This window comes from Ochotona princeps, chromosome 9 (assembly GCF_030435755.1).
Source record: "Ochotona princeps isolate mOchPri1 chromosome 9, mOchPri1.hap1, whole genome shotgun sequence".
Classification (NCBI taxonomy): Eukaryota; Metazoa; Chordata; class Mammalia; order Lagomorpha; family Ochotonidae; genus Ochotona; species Ochotona princeps.
The window spans coordinates 68,040,697-68,056,938 of NC_080840.1; the positions used below are offsets into that span (position 1 = coordinate 68,040,697).

Below are 16,242 nucleotides of genomic sequence, written 5' to 3' on the forward strand. Positions count from 1 at the left end.
AACGCACCGGGATCCCATATGGGCGCCGGTTCTAATCCCGGCAGCTCCACTTCTCATCCAGCTCCCTGCTTGTGGCCTGGGAAAGCAGTCGAGGATGGCCCAATGCTTTGGGACACTGCACCCGCGTGGGAGACCCGGAAGAGGTTCCAGGTTCCCGGCTTCGGATCGGCGCGCATCGGCCCGTTGTGGCTCACTTGGGGAGTGAAACAGCGGACAGAAGATCTTCCTCTCTGTCTCTCCTCCTCTGTGTATATCTGGCTGTAATGAAATGAATAAAAATCTTTAAAAAAAAAAAAGAAAGATATTGTATGTCTTTCTAAGTGAGGAGGTGAGTGATGTGATGGGAAACAGCTGGTGCAGAAACAGTCCTCTGAGTCTGTTGGGCCTCGTCAGCTGGCGTTACTTTGGATGCTGAGAAGTCAGTAGGTTTAGCACAAAGACACTCAGCTATCAAACATCATGGGAGAATCTGAGAATCGCTTGCAGGGTTTCAAAGTTCCACCATTTACCATTGGCAGCAGAAGAGGGTGTGCTACAGGTTGGTGAGTCAGCAAAACAAGATGTAAACTCTCAGACGATCCAGTGCCTAGTCCGCATACCGTCTCGCAACAGCTGCTTTTATCGGCTGCTTCACAGAAATATAGAAAGCTCCCATAATGCACATCATGGGTTCTGCCAAAGACAGGAATTTCTGGCAGAAGCTGTCAGGGAACAGGCTCACCAGTTGGTATTTGGCTTAAGGATAAAATTTGATAAGCTTCCTATATCTCTTGTCACACTTTTATCGTTTGTATTATAAGACCTACATATAAACTCTAGTCTATTCCTAACCTTCTTAAAACTATACATGGATCATCAGTTAAAGCATTTTTTTTCCATGTCAAGTAGCGTACACAGGTATGTTTGCAAAGAAAACATGTGCACATATAGAGTGTTTATGGGACCAGAGTCTCTTACATTTTAGTGAAGAGAATTTATTTAAATCCTGGATGCCAAGTCAAGTGTTTCAAAAAAAGCCTCTTTATGTGGTTATTAGGTGCAAAACGACCCGTTTAGTGCAATGAAGAATCTGCTGGGTTGATCTCTTCAACTTTGGTTGTGGCTGTTCAGAGACATGACCGATTCTGTGATCTTAGAAATGACAAGGACTTTGAAGTGGGCTTCTCTAACATAATTTCTCAGATCAGGGAAAGTAAATAACAAGACTCAGTATTGTTCATGGGGTTTCTAGAATTCTGCATGTAGCAATAGCTTTAGAAAAAAAATCTGGCTTCAGGTTAGATGCACATTTGTATAAAACATTCCATGATGTTTTAGGTTTTAATGACTCCTTCAGCATTTTATAACCCTCAGACTTGGAACCTTCTTCCGATTTCAGAATACAGCTTCCCCATGCAAGCTAATTAGTTGCAATAATAGAACAAAGGTATTGGCCTTGTTCAAATGGGGAGAAGATATGGGAGTAAAATTCAGAATCATTACTTTTCTGTATAAAAGATCACCTTTCTCACTAGAATACAGATGGTAGTAGTAGCATTGGGTCAGCATAATATTAAATATTAAAATTAAATATTTGTTTCAATACTTCATTTCAGACTGCCCTTAGGTAATTTCAGTTGAGGCAAAAATACCCAAAATAAGATGCTTAAGAGTACAAACTTAATGGTTCTAACAAATAGTGCACAATAGCCAAAAATAAAGGGATAAAACTGGTTTATTAGTTCAACGAAAGTGAACAAAGCAGAAGAGAAACAAATCACTTGTTTTTGACAATAAATGCAATCATGAATTTATGCTTGCACATAGTGATTTTCAGTTTGCAGATTATTTTTATTTAAGCATCAAGAACTAAGACTCAAGATTTTAGTCTTTCAGTTTAAATTTGCAGGTATGTTGTCTGGCTAGTCTGGGATGCATTTATTTCCTAAAGGAGATTATGTTCCTGGACCAAGCCCATAGCGGGGCTGTGTTCCTGGAGGAGGAGGAGCTGCTGCTCACAGCGGTCAGAAGGAAGCTCTCACTGTTCTGCCCTTCAGAGGCTGCGGTGAGCGGTGGTTGTGCAGTATGGGGACAGCAGCTTCACCTTCAGCATTCGATAGGAGACTGCGGAACTGTGCCAACTGGAGGAATGACATATTTAAGGAGTCAGAAACTGTTGAAGTTATGCAAAGCTCTTTATTTCTAGTGTAATTAATGCATCCTAGTTGTGATATGCAGATGAGGACTATAGGAGGAAGGGAGGAAACCTTTGTGCTAGACATTTTGTTAGATTTTATGGTTGGGTTAGAATACCAGCTTTTTCATTTCACATGGGGCAGGCACTCTGGGCCAGTGACTTATTAATGCAGTGCCTCAGCTGCCACAAAGTGTCTATTTCATTGGGTCTTTATGAAGCTTGAATAGGTTAGTACATGTGAAGTACCTATAATATGTCTGGTATGTAGCTTATGCTCAGTGAATACCACTTAGCAATGAGGAGTCCAATGCTTGTCCTTTAGGTTTTTTTTATGAGCACTGGCTGATGAAATGTATGTGAGATTCTAATAAGAGTAATTGCCCAATCAATACTATTATGATCATCATTGTAAAAATAAATAATGAGGGGCCAGTGCAGTGAAACAGCAAGCTAATCTTTCGTCTGCTGACATGGGCATCCAAGTGGACACCAGTTTGTGTCTTGGCTATGCTGCTTCTAGTCAGCTCCTTGCTTATGTCCTGGGGAAGCAGTGAAAGTGGCCCAAGTCCTTGGGCCCCTGCATCCACATGGGAGACCTGGAAGAAACTCCTGGCTCCCAGTTTCAGACCAGCTCAGCTCTGGCTGTTGCAGCCATTTGGGAAGAGAACCAGCGGTTGGAAGACCTCTCTCTGTCTCCCCTTCTCTCTGTAAAGTCTACCTTTCAAATTTAAAAAATTAAAAAAAATAGATAATGAGATATTTTCTTGGATGTTTGAAAGTGTATGCTTCAAAAAGGCAACAGAAAAAGTTTTCTCACTATTGAAGAATGTTAGTTGAGAGTAACAATTTCTTACATCCTTAATGGAACTTCCAGTGACAGCTATCTTATTTCTGAAACTTTTCAGAAGATATTTAACACTCTTGAACTTTTTCTTATATTGGAAGAAAGAAGAGTGGGCGTGCTGAATCTGTTATTTTTTCCTGTAAGTGTCAAGACACAGTATTACAAATGCACTCTTTCTGATAATGCTATAGACCCATATCACGTACAAATCCTTTTAAAATTACAAAACACTAGAAATAGGCTTTTATTGATGTGATGCTTGAAGCAGGATCTCAGCTGCTCACTCTCCAGCTGATCCCATCACCTGTGATACTCTACCTGCTCTGAGCTGATAGTGATGCTGTCCTTACAGATGAGCCAGGTCACACTCTCAGAAAGAGGAGGATGAGTCAGAGAGCCAGAGTAGGTCCAATAATCCAGGGATGGAGGGAGCAGGGTAGCAGGGTCAAAATTTGTGAATGGGGCTTTTTTGCCCTGGAATAAAAAAAAGGTATATGTCATTATATCAAACCTTCTGCTCAGCGGGGCAGTTGAGCAAATTCATGATTATTTCTTTTTTTCATTATTTTGAATGTTTGAATTATGTGGTACAATTTTGTATAGACTGGGATTTGCCACCCCAAACTCCCACCCCCCAACAGATTTTCCACATTTTACTACAATGGCATGGTTCTTCACAAGGAATCACAATTCCATCAGTCTCTTGTTTAAGTGTACCCCGACACTGCTGCTACAGACAATGTCAGACATGCCAGCATCCCATTGTCTACACATTTTCAACAGTTTCATTGGGAATCCGTTTTTCATCTGGAAGCAGGAATGAATGTTGCATTATACCCCCACACCTGAATATGGTGGACCGCAGTACTCCATCACTATATGCATTTCCATAATTGAGAAGCCATGAAACATGATTGTTTCTTAAAGTACACTTTCCCAGGAAATGGTTTTGTGAGTTTTCCTTTTTTTTAAACTAAAAATATTATTTTTAATTTATTTTCTCTACTTGAAAGTCAGCAAAAGAGAGAGCAAGAGACATTCACTGGTTCATTCTCTAAATATCTGCAGTGGCTGGGGCTGGGTCAGGATAAAGCCACACGCCAGGAAACTTAATCTAGGTCTATCATGTAGCTGAAAGCCATCCAGATGCATGCATCATACCTGCTACCTCTCAGGGTATAGATCACCAGGGAGTGGAAGTCAGGAATACTGGAACTCAGACACATGTGCTCTGATATGGATGTACACAGCTCAACGGTCGTGTTAACAGTACTTTGATTTTTCCTTTAATTATTTTTTAAGCTATTCTTTTCATTTATTTTCAGGTTCTCAGGATACTTGTATTTTCGGATTCATTTTGAGTTAAGTATCATATTTGAATTTTCTTAGAAAGCCCTCCATCATATTCATTGACACGTTGTGACAGTTTTCTTGTTCTTCAATCTATGGGTTGGGGATTCGGTGCAGTGGTTAGAATGCCACGTCGGAATGCCCGTTTTCCGCACTGGAGTGCTTGTGTTCAGGTGCTGGCCTTGCTGCCAGCTCTGGGTTTCTGCCATTGTGCAGAGGAAGCAGGTGATGGCTCAAATACTTGGGTCCTGACTCTCAGATGGGAGTTCTGGAATGAGCTCTTGACTTTGGTACAGTTGGGCAATCCCTCTGTGTCTCCGTTGAACTTGACTGGACAATAGGATGCTGGACTCTATGTTTGGTGTATGCTTGCAGTGGGGGAATCTCAACTGAACTTGAGCTGTGGTTATGCAACAAGGTGGAGGAATCCACCATGGGGGGAGGGTTAGGGGAGGGGTGGGGAGAACCCAAGTACCTATGAAACTGTGTCACATAATACAATGTAATTAATGAATTAAAAATAATAAATAATAAAAAAAATTGAAAATGAAAAACTGCATATGAAAAACTGTATATATAAAAACTGTATATATGAAATACATGAAATCTGTTCCCTTTACATAAGTAAAGGGAAAATTAACACTAAAATTAACACTAAAAGGCCCGATGCAGTAGTCTAGCGCTTAAAGTCCTTGCCTTGCATGTGCCGGAATCCCATATGGGTGCCGGTTCTAATCCCGGAAGCCTTGCTTCACATCCAGCTCCCTGTTTGTGATCTGGGAAAGCAGTTGGGGACGGCCCAAAGCCTTGGGACCATGCAACCGCATGGGAGACCTGGAGGAGGCTCTGGGCTCCTAGCTTCAGATCTGCTCAGCTCCGGGCATTGCAGCCATTTGGGAAGTGAATCAACAGACAGAAGAGCTTCCTCTCTGTCTTTCCTCCTATCTGAATATCTGATTTTCCAATAAAACTAAATAAATCTTTTAAAAATTAACATTGAAAAAGGAATAAAAATGTTTGCCTTTAGTTATGTCCCTTTTTTGTTGTTTTTGCAAAGAATCAATTTATTTTATGGCTTTCTTATGCTTAGTCATCACTTTTGTATATTTCATTAATTTTTGCTTTTCTCTTTGTTAGTTTTAATTTACAATTTTTACATTCTTATGCTGTCATTTTCCATCTTTCTTATTTTATAACATACGTATTTAAAGATTAATCTTTCTAAAATCAGCACAAACCAGATTTATTTTTTGTCAAAATCTGAGTCCTCCACACTCCTAAAGCAAGTAGCAGCTTTTTGACTTATCTGTGTATTGATTTGACAGATGAATTATGGTTATCAAGTATTATATACTGATAGTATCTTTACGAAGAAGTTTCAGATCCTGCATTTTTTGTTTTACTACTAAAGAAACAGATTCCTTTCTTGAGGAAATGGAGGAAAGCAATCATATCTTAGTTGGCTATGTTTTCCAGTAGATCAGGGCGGCTCCAAAGGCTGCTGAAACTGGTGATAAGCAATGAAAACACGATGCAGAACCCCAGACTTTCTCAAAAGCAGCCACTCTAGATGTGTTGCTTTGCTTTTCAGATTAGCAAATCATTTCTGCCTTCTAACTTCCCACATAAGTAATGACACGATTTCAAAAGTTCCATAGATCCTTTTCTTCTAGTTTAAATGAATTAATTCCATCTATTTACCTTAGTTTTAACTGCACTTAGAGCATCAAGAATCTTCTGTAGCTTTGGATTGGCCTGACCAACCTAGAGGTTAAAAAAAAATGCAATGTGAGGTTAATTTTGTTATCAATCAATCATTGTTTAGCTAAATTAAGCAAATTGTTTTCAATTAACAACATCAACTGATGAGAAGGTTAGTCATTTTCCCTTTGCTTTAGGGGAGAAAATTTCACTAAGTCTATGTGTTTGTGGGCCCTATTGTGCTCTGCAAATTGTTAACAAAGTGCACCTACAGATGAAACATTAGATAAAATGTCTGGTTTAAATTAATCGTGGCAAAAATCACCTAAGTTATATAAGATAAATTGAGAAAGTTAGCAAAATTATGATACAACTAGTTATATGATATATTAGTTATAACTAGTAAATTTTAGCATAATGCAAGAGTTCAATAAAAGTTAGCTGGAATTACTCTAAAAAGTTTTTTTTTAGCAACTCAAGTTTATCCAATCAAATAAAAAGCTTCCTATAGAGCTTTAGTGTGTCTAAAAGATAATTTGAGAAACTACACCATGTACAAAATCATTCATATCTTATTTTTGGGAAAAATGATCTTAGCAATTTTCCTTGATGAGATAGTACATTGATTAATTCCTAAATCCATGGGATAGGAAGTTTAGAGGAAAGGGAATAGGAAATTTGAACATCTGAAAAATGCAATTTTCTTGTTCCTGGTAAAGATTATCCTACTTTACCATTTAACAGTTATTTCTTTCTTCAAGATGGAAAACCAGAAAGAAAACAAAACAGCAAGTACCAGGAAACAGTGTTCACCTTGTTTTTGGTAGAATGTGAACTTACCAAAAGCAAAGACTCAAATGTCATTTTGCCTTTTTTGTTCTCTATTGAGATTCAATAAGTAATAAAGAAGTAAGTTGTTAGCAATCTGTAGCTCACCTTCACCAAAACAGCAATAATCGCCAAACCATCAGCTTTGCTAACGGCTTCGTGCATGTTGGCATACTTTGCAGAATTCCAGTGGACAAGGTGGAGCTGAAAATGACATGTGATCAATGAATTGTTTATGCATTGTAAAGAAAAAAGATAAACTATGGGTTAAAGTTCTGCCACAGAGGATGAAATCTTGGTTTAAAGGGAACTTATCTGAATGTTCACCTGGAGTGTTGGCTACTAATGTGCTCACTGGGAAAGAGTGGACTGTGTGCCAGGGAGAGTAACCAGACTGCAATCCTGCAGCCAGAAGGTACAGTTTATTTTCTTACAACAGTAACTATTAAAATTTACTCAATTAAAAAATAACTCTCTTCGGCATGAAAAAAGTCAAGGGCTGTGACTAGCTTTAGGATAAAATCAAAGTTTTTCTCTCACATGAGGCACATTTTCGTTATGTTCTGGAAACATTCCGAGAAAATCTGGGAGTCTTGGCCAAGAAGAGATTCTTGTGCACACAATACCCTTTTGAAGTACTGCACAGCTCCATATCTCAAGCCTAACCCCTCTGTGAACTCTACATACGCTTGTCCAAGTATCTATATAGTTGACTGAATATGTTATTGATACATTTGCATTGATGTTTAATAGACATCTCACACTCAATTTGGCTGAAACTAAACTTCTGGCTTCCTGCTTGCCAAGTATGCTTCATTTTTCTTTTTCTGTTTAGGAAAAGATAACACAACCCATTTAATTTCATAATTATAAGTTCTCTGAAGACTGGAATATGCTTTCTTTCGAGCCCATGAAATATACTACAGTACATGCTATCACTCAATAAATACTGAAGGCATGCCGTAGCCAAATCCTGGCTTTCTTCATTTTAATGAAGTCTATGTGTTGCTTTACAGAGACCAGAATGTTCATTTTTTTTTTTTTTTTTACAGCCATCGTGATGGTGTCTGTTTTTGGAAGAGAGCTCCTGCTCCTGGGAGAATTCTCATTGTAATTATTTCTCACTTACTAAATTACATTACCTCTGAGGAGTATTTGACTCCATCCACCGTGTGTTCAGAACCTTGGTCATCTGTTTTGCCCCAATGAAAATGGAACTGATAAAGTCGATAGTCTTCTGAAAAAGGACCACCCTTCAGCACTAAGAGGAAAGGAAACCACTGTCAGACTTACGATCAGAAACCAGCTTGTCATTGAATTTGATGTAATTCAATACTACGTGGAGTTGAACAGAAATCAAAACAAACACGATTACTGAGGTTTCCAAGAGGTTTTTTCCTTCTTTCACATCCTTGGTGATGACATTCACAGGGATATATATATATATATATATATATATATATATATATATATATATATATGATACCCCTGACAGTGTCATTGATAAGATGTTCTATGAGTTATACATAATTTTCAGCATATGACTATAATTTCATCTATTATTCTACCTGCAAGATACCATATTGCAAGGTGAGTGAAATGTGTGATTATAGACTTTTGTTGATATCACCTTTAATTTGCAGGTAAATTCATGTTTCTTTCAATGAGGACTACAGCAATATGCATGAAACTCTTTAGCAGTCTGTTTTGAGAAGCAAATTCATCTCATATTTTGTACCTGGTGAGAACTCAACAGTCTTATATTATAGCCTTGTTGGGAATCCAGGACAGTATGATAGGGTGTTACTTCCTTTTTTATTTTTTTAAAGATTGATTGATTTTTTATTAGAAAGGCAGATATACAGAGAGAAGGAGAGACAGAGAGGAAGATCTTCTGTCCGATGGTTCATTCTCCAAGCTGTCGTAATGGCTGGAGCTGAGCCAGTCCGAAGCCAGGAGCCAGGAGCTTTCTCCAGGTTTCCCATGTGGGTGCAGGGTCCCAAAGCTATGGCCCATCCTCAACTTCATTCCCAGGCCACAGGCAGGGAGCTGGATGGGAAATGGGGCCGCTGGGATTAGAACCGGCACCCATATGGGATCCCGGGGTGTTCAAGGCAAAGACTTTAACCGCTACACTATTGTGCTGGACCCAGGTTGTCACTTTGAAAAATTTAATTTGAGTGGCCTGTTACTTTGGAGTCTATCATATGGTTCTTTAAACACATACATACCACACTTATAAATGACATAGCCCCAAGGTACCTGAAATTTAGGCTAAACACCACACAGGAAAGTTTTAAAATTAGTTTAACATTTCTATCCTGCAGAACTGGCTTTTGAAATTGTCACTTAACACACTACTAAATAAACATTTATAAAAAGAAAAACTTATTCCATTGCAGGAAATGTGCCAGGTTCCACGGAGTGTTCAATCACTCCCTTACGTCTCCTCCCTAGCGTGCTTTCCCATCTTTATTGCAAGCAAAAATGTTTGTCTTTGAGCTTTCTATATCGAAGGCTGGTTCTCTAGACCGTGTACTGACTGAATTAAGTGAAGCTAAAGACAGCAAAACATCCAAAAGGAATGGAAATGAAAAAGAACAAAGTTGAATCTCCAAAATTACCTTCACCTCTAGATATATTCCAAAAATTGCAGTTGCTTCATTAGATTACAGCAATGATACACACATGCAGGAAAGACTTAATGATGGATGCTTGACTTCAAGCCCCATTTTTTACATCTTCCCCATGAAAGAAAAATGTCCGAAGGGCCTTTTGACTCACCAGATTGGCCGTTATCTTCAAAATTGACATGGAAGGAATGTCCTACATTGACAATTTCTTTGGCGTTGGCTGCATTATAGGAGACACTGAAAGGTTTCAGAGAGGTGTCATGTTTCACATCACTGGTTTTGATATCAATAGGAGACTGGCTGTTTCCGTTGGCAATAGGATACAGCTTGCTCCAATTCTCAGGACCTATGAGGATAAGCGTGTGTATAATTAAAACTTCATCAAATGCTTGATTCCAAGTTTACAGACTATAAATGTGGATAAATTATAGTATGTTTTGTTTAAATTTAGGTAGTATAAATGGCATTCTGTTTACCTTATTGTAAATTATACTCTTAATAATGACCCTTTTCTATAATATACTATGATACAGTCTACTTATCAAATAACAATGGTAATATAAACTTGTGAATATAGGTTTTACAGATAAGATAAAAATATTTTACCGTAAGCAATCAAGTTATTCTGCATGCTTTTATATATTGAATAGATTTTGTATGTAAATAAACCCCAAAGGCAATTGCTAAAAACATGCAAAAATTAATGACTCAAAACAGGCGATTCAAACCATTAACTTTGTGCAGCTATTTTATTTTAACTAACTTATTTTTCCTTAGCTATCTTTGATTTTATTTGAAAGGCAGATTTATAGAGAGGAGAGCCAGAGAGATCTTTCACCCTCTAGTTCATTCCCCAAATGGCCATAACAGCCAGAGCTGAGCCGATCCAAAGCCAGGGGATTGTTCCATGATTGTTCCATGATTTCTATATGGATGCAGCGGCCCAAGAACTTGAGCCATCCCCCGCTGCTCCCAACCCATAAGCAGGGAGTTAGATCAGAAGCGGAGCCATCAGGACCTAAACGAGCATCCATATGAGATGTCAGCACTACAGGTAGAGAACTAGCTTGCTACACCACTGTGCTGGCCCAGTGAAGTTATCTGCGATGTTTAGTGTGTCTATAAGAAAAGGAAATGTATTATTATTTTGAATCATATGATAGAAAATCTCTTACCATTTTGGCCTTCATATGCCCAGTCAGAATTTGCCATGATCTTCTACTTTGCTTTATTTTTCTGAAAGCAACAAGAATGGTTAGAATAACCAACTGCAGTTAGGCATGCAGCAGAACCCTGAAACTGCCACTGAGGCTTTTTATAGGAACTACTCTGCCAGTGGTAGGCCACTGTGTCATCATCTTTGCTTATCAGGAAGTCTACATGCCTAAAGAAAGGTGCTGTAAAAGAAGCTTACAAAAGTTATGCCAGCCCCAATTGCTTTATTTTCTTATATTGCAAAATAAAAACGTCAAAATCCCCTATTTTATGAAGCCAATTGCTTCTTTTCCCATGATAGTAGAAAAGATATTTAATTATCCATAATTAAATTTCTTAAATTAAAAATATTTTGTTCACCTTTTCAACTTTTGGCTTTCTAATTTCGTGATTACAGGCTTAGCTGGACTAGTTTAATTATTTTAATTTTAAATTAAATAGTAAATTGATTAACAATTCTTCAGTTATCGGTTATAATGCATTTTATATAAATACAATGTGGAAAAATGTATAAATACAGGTACATAATGAAACTACTATATCTTATCTAGTTACAAGTAGAGTTTTGCTTACTGTGGAACAATGTTGGCATTCAAAAATGGGGAAAATGTTACTAATGTTAAAATTATATATGGCACTATGTGTTACACATCACCTAGGACTACTCAAGCAGAAGCTTTCTTTTGTAGAGTTCTGTTTATAAGTAACTTTCATACTACTTTATTTTTCTCACTCAAAGATCTAATAATTATTTTTATTTTGTAGTTGAGAAATATAAAGGGACTTCACCACAATCAGCAGGAAGCCAGGAGCTAACACTTTTGCTTTAAATTCAGCAGCTTTATTTTCTATGCAAATGCTTTTATACCTATTATAGAATTATGATGAACAGCCTTGCTCATCTTAAATCTGCTCAGAACACAAATGTTAGACTCTGGCTTACTACTGAGAGAGCATCAGATTACATATCACTGACCCTGGAAAACAAAAATGCAGACTGTAGCGATTTCTACTGCAAGTGTATGACCTTGGCACCATCATCAAGGCAAAAAGCCACAAAGTAAACTCATGCATTGTGGACATTGGTACCTCTGCCAAAGGCCCCGCTGGGTGAGGTACGGCATGAGCAGTGCCTTAATTCTTTTATTGTGCTTACAATTCTATTTATTTAAACTCAGCTTCATGGCATGATGGTATCTGTCGAGTGTTGAGAAAGTTCATTTGATTTTTAAGAGGCATAGAAATGGATTAGGATGTGTTGGACTTTGGCTAGGTGCATACTTTCAGGGTTCTAAGATAGCTCAGAAGCAATGCAATGTAAAATAAACTTTTTTCCTCCTTCTTTATTTAGTTTTTTTTAAATTTTTTTTGGTTAGTTATTATTTTCCATGGAACGGTTTTGTAGGTATAGGAATCTCCCCAACCATCCTTTCCTCCCTCTCCATTCTCCTGTACCTTTCCCGCAGCCATATTATTACAATAGTACAATTTTTCCACTTTATTGTTGGTGGCAGTGTAGGCTAGTACAGCCACTACAGAAGTGAATATGGAGAGTGCTCAGACTAATGAAAAAGATCTACCATATGACCCACTTCTAGGAATATATTCAAATGAAGTGAAATCTATATGAGAAAATACCCTGCAACCGTATATTAATAAGCAGTGCAATGTATAATAGCAAAGACATGGAAGCAACCCAGACACCTGTCAAAAGAGGAATGGATAAAGAAACTAGGTTAATCTACTCCATGGAATACTACTAAGCCATTTAAAAAGAATGAAATTCTACCAGTTGCAACAAAATATCCCAACTGGAGATCATTATACTCAGTGAAATAAATCAATCTCAAAAAGGACAAATATCATATATCTTCTCTGATACAAAGCAACTTTCATGCAAAATACAAAACAATTAGATATATGGTAAGCATGTGTACATTCTTATAGATGAACTGTCTAACTGAGACTAGCATTCTGGGAAGGGAGGATGCATTGCAGTATGCATCTCTATTCCTGCGTAAAAGGAGGACTCTCAATGAAACTTAAATATCTTGATAATAGGATACTAGATTTTCTACTGTTGCCAATACGTACAATGCCATGAGGCACTTAAATAGCAGAACATTGGATATATGACTGTTGCTGAACGACTATACTATTATAAAAACAAAATTCTAAAAGATTATTTTTATCTGATAATAGTCATATCTTCTTCAATACCACGCAACTAATCACCTTTGCTCCCTCAGTTCCTAAAGAAAGAAAGTGATCAGGAGTGTATTTTTGAAAGGCTGACTGCAAAATAGTGTAGATGACCTGAACTTCATAAACATTCAGTTTATGAAGCGAATCTATGACTTTAGTATGTACAAGGAGATATTACTCAAAGGGGAACTTCTTAAAAATCAAATTTTAAGGGTCTAGTGTCATGTACAGTCGGCTAAACCTCTGTCGGTGGCACAGACATCCCACCTGTTCATGTCCCAGCTGCTCTGCTTTTAATCCAGCTGTTTGCTGATAGCCTGGAAAAGCAGAGGATGGCTTAAGTCCTTGGCCCCTGTACCCAGGTCATAGACTCAGACAGTGCCTGGCTCCTGGCTTCAGATTGGCTCAGCTCTGGCTGTTGTGAACATTTGGGGGATGAACCAGAAGATGTGAGGCTTCTCTGTATCTCCCCCCTATAGCTCTTTCAATAATCAAAAGCAAACAAGTAAGTAAATAAATAGTGAATAAATAAAAATTTTAAATCTTACACATGATGTTGTATGCGTTTATTATGTACAATATGGTGTTTTGAAGTGTATGCGCACTCTTTGAGGTGGTTGAATTCATTTAATTAGCAATTGTTTTGCCTCACTTACTTATTTTTGTGATGAGAACATTTACCGTCCAGTCTCTGCACTTTCCAAGATTACAATAGAGGTGATCCTTTAGCCTAGTGGTTAAGAGTCTTGAGTTCCACATTGGACAGCCTGATTTCATTCCCAACTCTGACTCCAGCTTTAAACTCATTCCAAAAGTTTGAAGGTTTCTGGATGTAGGTTTAGATATGTTAGTCAACATATCTGAAAAAGAACAGTTCCTCCCTTTTTCATTGTGATTGTATGATGATTCATTGAATAAATGTTTTAACATCCATATGAGATAGTAATTTATCTGAAGTTCTAGGTACAAAACTACTTCAACCCCTCACTCTGTGACCCTTTAACTTACTATGTGCTTAGGGTGTGTTTTTGCATTTCATTAGAAGATTGAATTGATGGAGGATGTAAAATTTAATGAGCACCTGTATTTTAAATCCTAACGTCCTCCAATTTACCTTTGTCTCTCTTTTCCCTGCTCACAAACTTTGCCTCTCCCAGTTTAGTATTTATATTAAATGCAAAATTCTTTATTCACAAATTTTTCTCTTTTACCTCTGTCTCCCACCCAGTATCTTTTTCAGGACAGTTATTGTTGGATTACTTTTGCATACTGCAATGGCCAGTGCTGTGCTGATCTGAAGCCGGGAACCAGGAACCTCTTCCGGGTCTCCCATCCGGGTGCAGGGTCCCAAAGCCTTGGGCCATCCTCGACTGCTTTCCCAGGCCACAAGCAGGGAACTGGATGGGAAGTGGAGCTGCCGGGATTAGAACCGGCGCCCATATGGGATCCTGGCGCGTTCAAGGTGAGGATTTTAGTCACTAGGCCACACTGCTGGGCCCATACTGCTCTTGAAAATGAAGAATTTGTTACCTAAGGCCATCAAATGTGTAAGTACTATATGAAAAAGGCCTTTTATTTGCCCTGAGAGGGACCTTTATGAATAAATCCATATGCTGTTGAAATTGAATCATGAGCAGTGATCATGACGGAAAATCCATATTTTTAGAAAAGTAATACATAGATACATAACTATTATTTATAGATAACTGTTACTTATAGATAACTTACAGCAATATTAAGAACACTAGAGGCCCAATGCGATGGCCTAGTGGCTAAATCCTTGCTTTGCATCTGCCAGGATCCCATGTCGGTGCTGGTTTGTGTGCCAGCTGCTCCATTTCCAATCCAGCTGCCTCCTCGTGGCCTGGGAAAGCAGCAGAGGACAGCCTAAAGCCTTGGGACCCTTTGCCCATGTGGGGGACCCAGAAAAAACTCCTTGCTCCTGGCTTCAGATCAGATAGGCTTGGCTCTGGTCATTGAGGCCACTTGGGGAGTGGACCAGCAGATGCAAGATCTTTCTATATCTCCTTCTTTCTATATATCTGCCTTTCCAATAGTGAAAAATAAAATAAATCTTCAAAAATATAAAAAAGAAGCACCACGCATGTGTAAAGATTTCCTATAGTTCTCAAATAAGCAATTTGGCAATATATTCATTTTAGCGAATGGTAGCATGGGTTAAAAAAGACTTTTAGGTTGAAGGGCTTACATCTGTGGAGTATTTCAAATTAGCAGCTAATTAAAATCTTACAGCAGATCTAGGGAATAAGTTATTATCCTTTACTTTTCAAGGGAAAATAACTAAAGCTCAGAAAATTTGAGGAGAGCTGGAATTCAAATCCACTTCTAGTTATATTATCCAAGTCCGTGAGTGTATCCTCTTCTTCATTATACCACACTTTGATTTTTATTAGTCTGCCTGTAAGATACTTGTTTTAAAGTTATTTTACAGCGTATTATGTCTATTAGGCAACAGCAATTAACTTTAAGTGAAGCTTTTTAAAAAAGATTTATTTATTTTTATTGGAAAGGCAAATTTACAGGGAGGAGAGACAGAAACATCTTTGTCTGCTGGTTCACTCCCCAAGTGCCCACAACAGCCAGAGCTGAGCCAATGCTAAGGCAGGAACCATGAGCCAGTAGCTTATTCTGGGTTTCCCACATAGGTGCAGGTCCCAAGGCTTTGGGCCATCCTCGACTGCTTTCCAGGCCACAAACAGTGAACTGGGTGGGAAGTGGAGTAGCTGGGATATGAACCAGCACCCATAAGGCATCTTGGCGCATATGAGGCAAGGATTTGACTACTGGGCTATTGCACCGTGCCCAACTGGAAATGCTTTTAATGCCCTTAATGTTTTTCAAAAAGAAGTACCGTAGTATGCTACATTTAAAATCTCATTTTGGGCCTGGAACAGTGGTCTAGTGGCTAAAATCCTTGCCTTGCATGTGCCAGGATCCCAAATGGGTGCCAGTTTGTGTCTGCGTGCTCCCACTTTCCATTCAGCTCCTTATTTGTGGCCTGGGAAAGCAGTGGAGGATGACCCAAAGCCTTGGAACCTTGCACCCAAGTGGGAGGCCTAGAAGAAGCTCCTGGCTTCAGATTGACTCAGCACTGAATCTTGTGGCCACTTGGGGAGTGAATCCGTGGATAAAAGATCTTCCTCTCTGTCTTATCTGTGGTCTGTGTATCTGACTTTCCAATAAAAAATAAATAAATCTTTTTTTAAAATCCCTGATTATACAACTGAAATGATATTTAAGAAACCTAGCATTTGTTTATTGTTTTTATT

General features: G+C 38.4%; 1 protein-coding gene across 1 annotated transcript; it reads right to left on the reverse strand.

Annotated features, from left to right (window-relative positions):
* Nucleotides 1–1,696: 1,696 nt before the first annotated feature.
* On the reverse strand, nt 1,697–10,855 carry CA1 (carbonic anhydrase 1). The gene is made up of 7 exons (XM_004588091.3): nt 10,708–10,855; nt 9,684–9,878; nt 8,042–8,160; nt 7,008–7,103; nt 6,072–6,134; nt 3,339–3,494; nt 1,697–2,120 (listed from the first exon to the last, which is right to left on the reverse strand). Exons 1-7 carry the CDS (start codon nt 10,742–10,744, stop codon nt 2,004–2,006), a joined length of 783 nt encoding a protein of 260 aa, XP_004588148.1. The 5' UTR covers nt 10,745–10,855; the 3' UTR covers nt 1,697–2,003.
* Nucleotides 10,856–16,242: the final 5,387 nt, after the last annotated feature.

Bases quoted from the DNA above. Each gene is read 5' to 3' on its own strand.
- CA1 (XM_004588091.3), bottom strand. From the start codon at position 10,744: ATGGCAAATTCTGACTGGGCATATGAAGGCCAAAATG. The intron at 8,161-9,683 runs GTGAGTCAAAAG...CTTTCCTCTTAG, and splicing joins TGAAGATAACGGCCAATCTG to TGCTGAAGGGTGGTCCTTTT. The intron at 7,104-8,041 runs GTAATGTAATTT...TGTCATTTTCAG, and splicing joins GAGTCAAATACTCCTCAGAG to CTCCACCTTGTCCACTGGAA.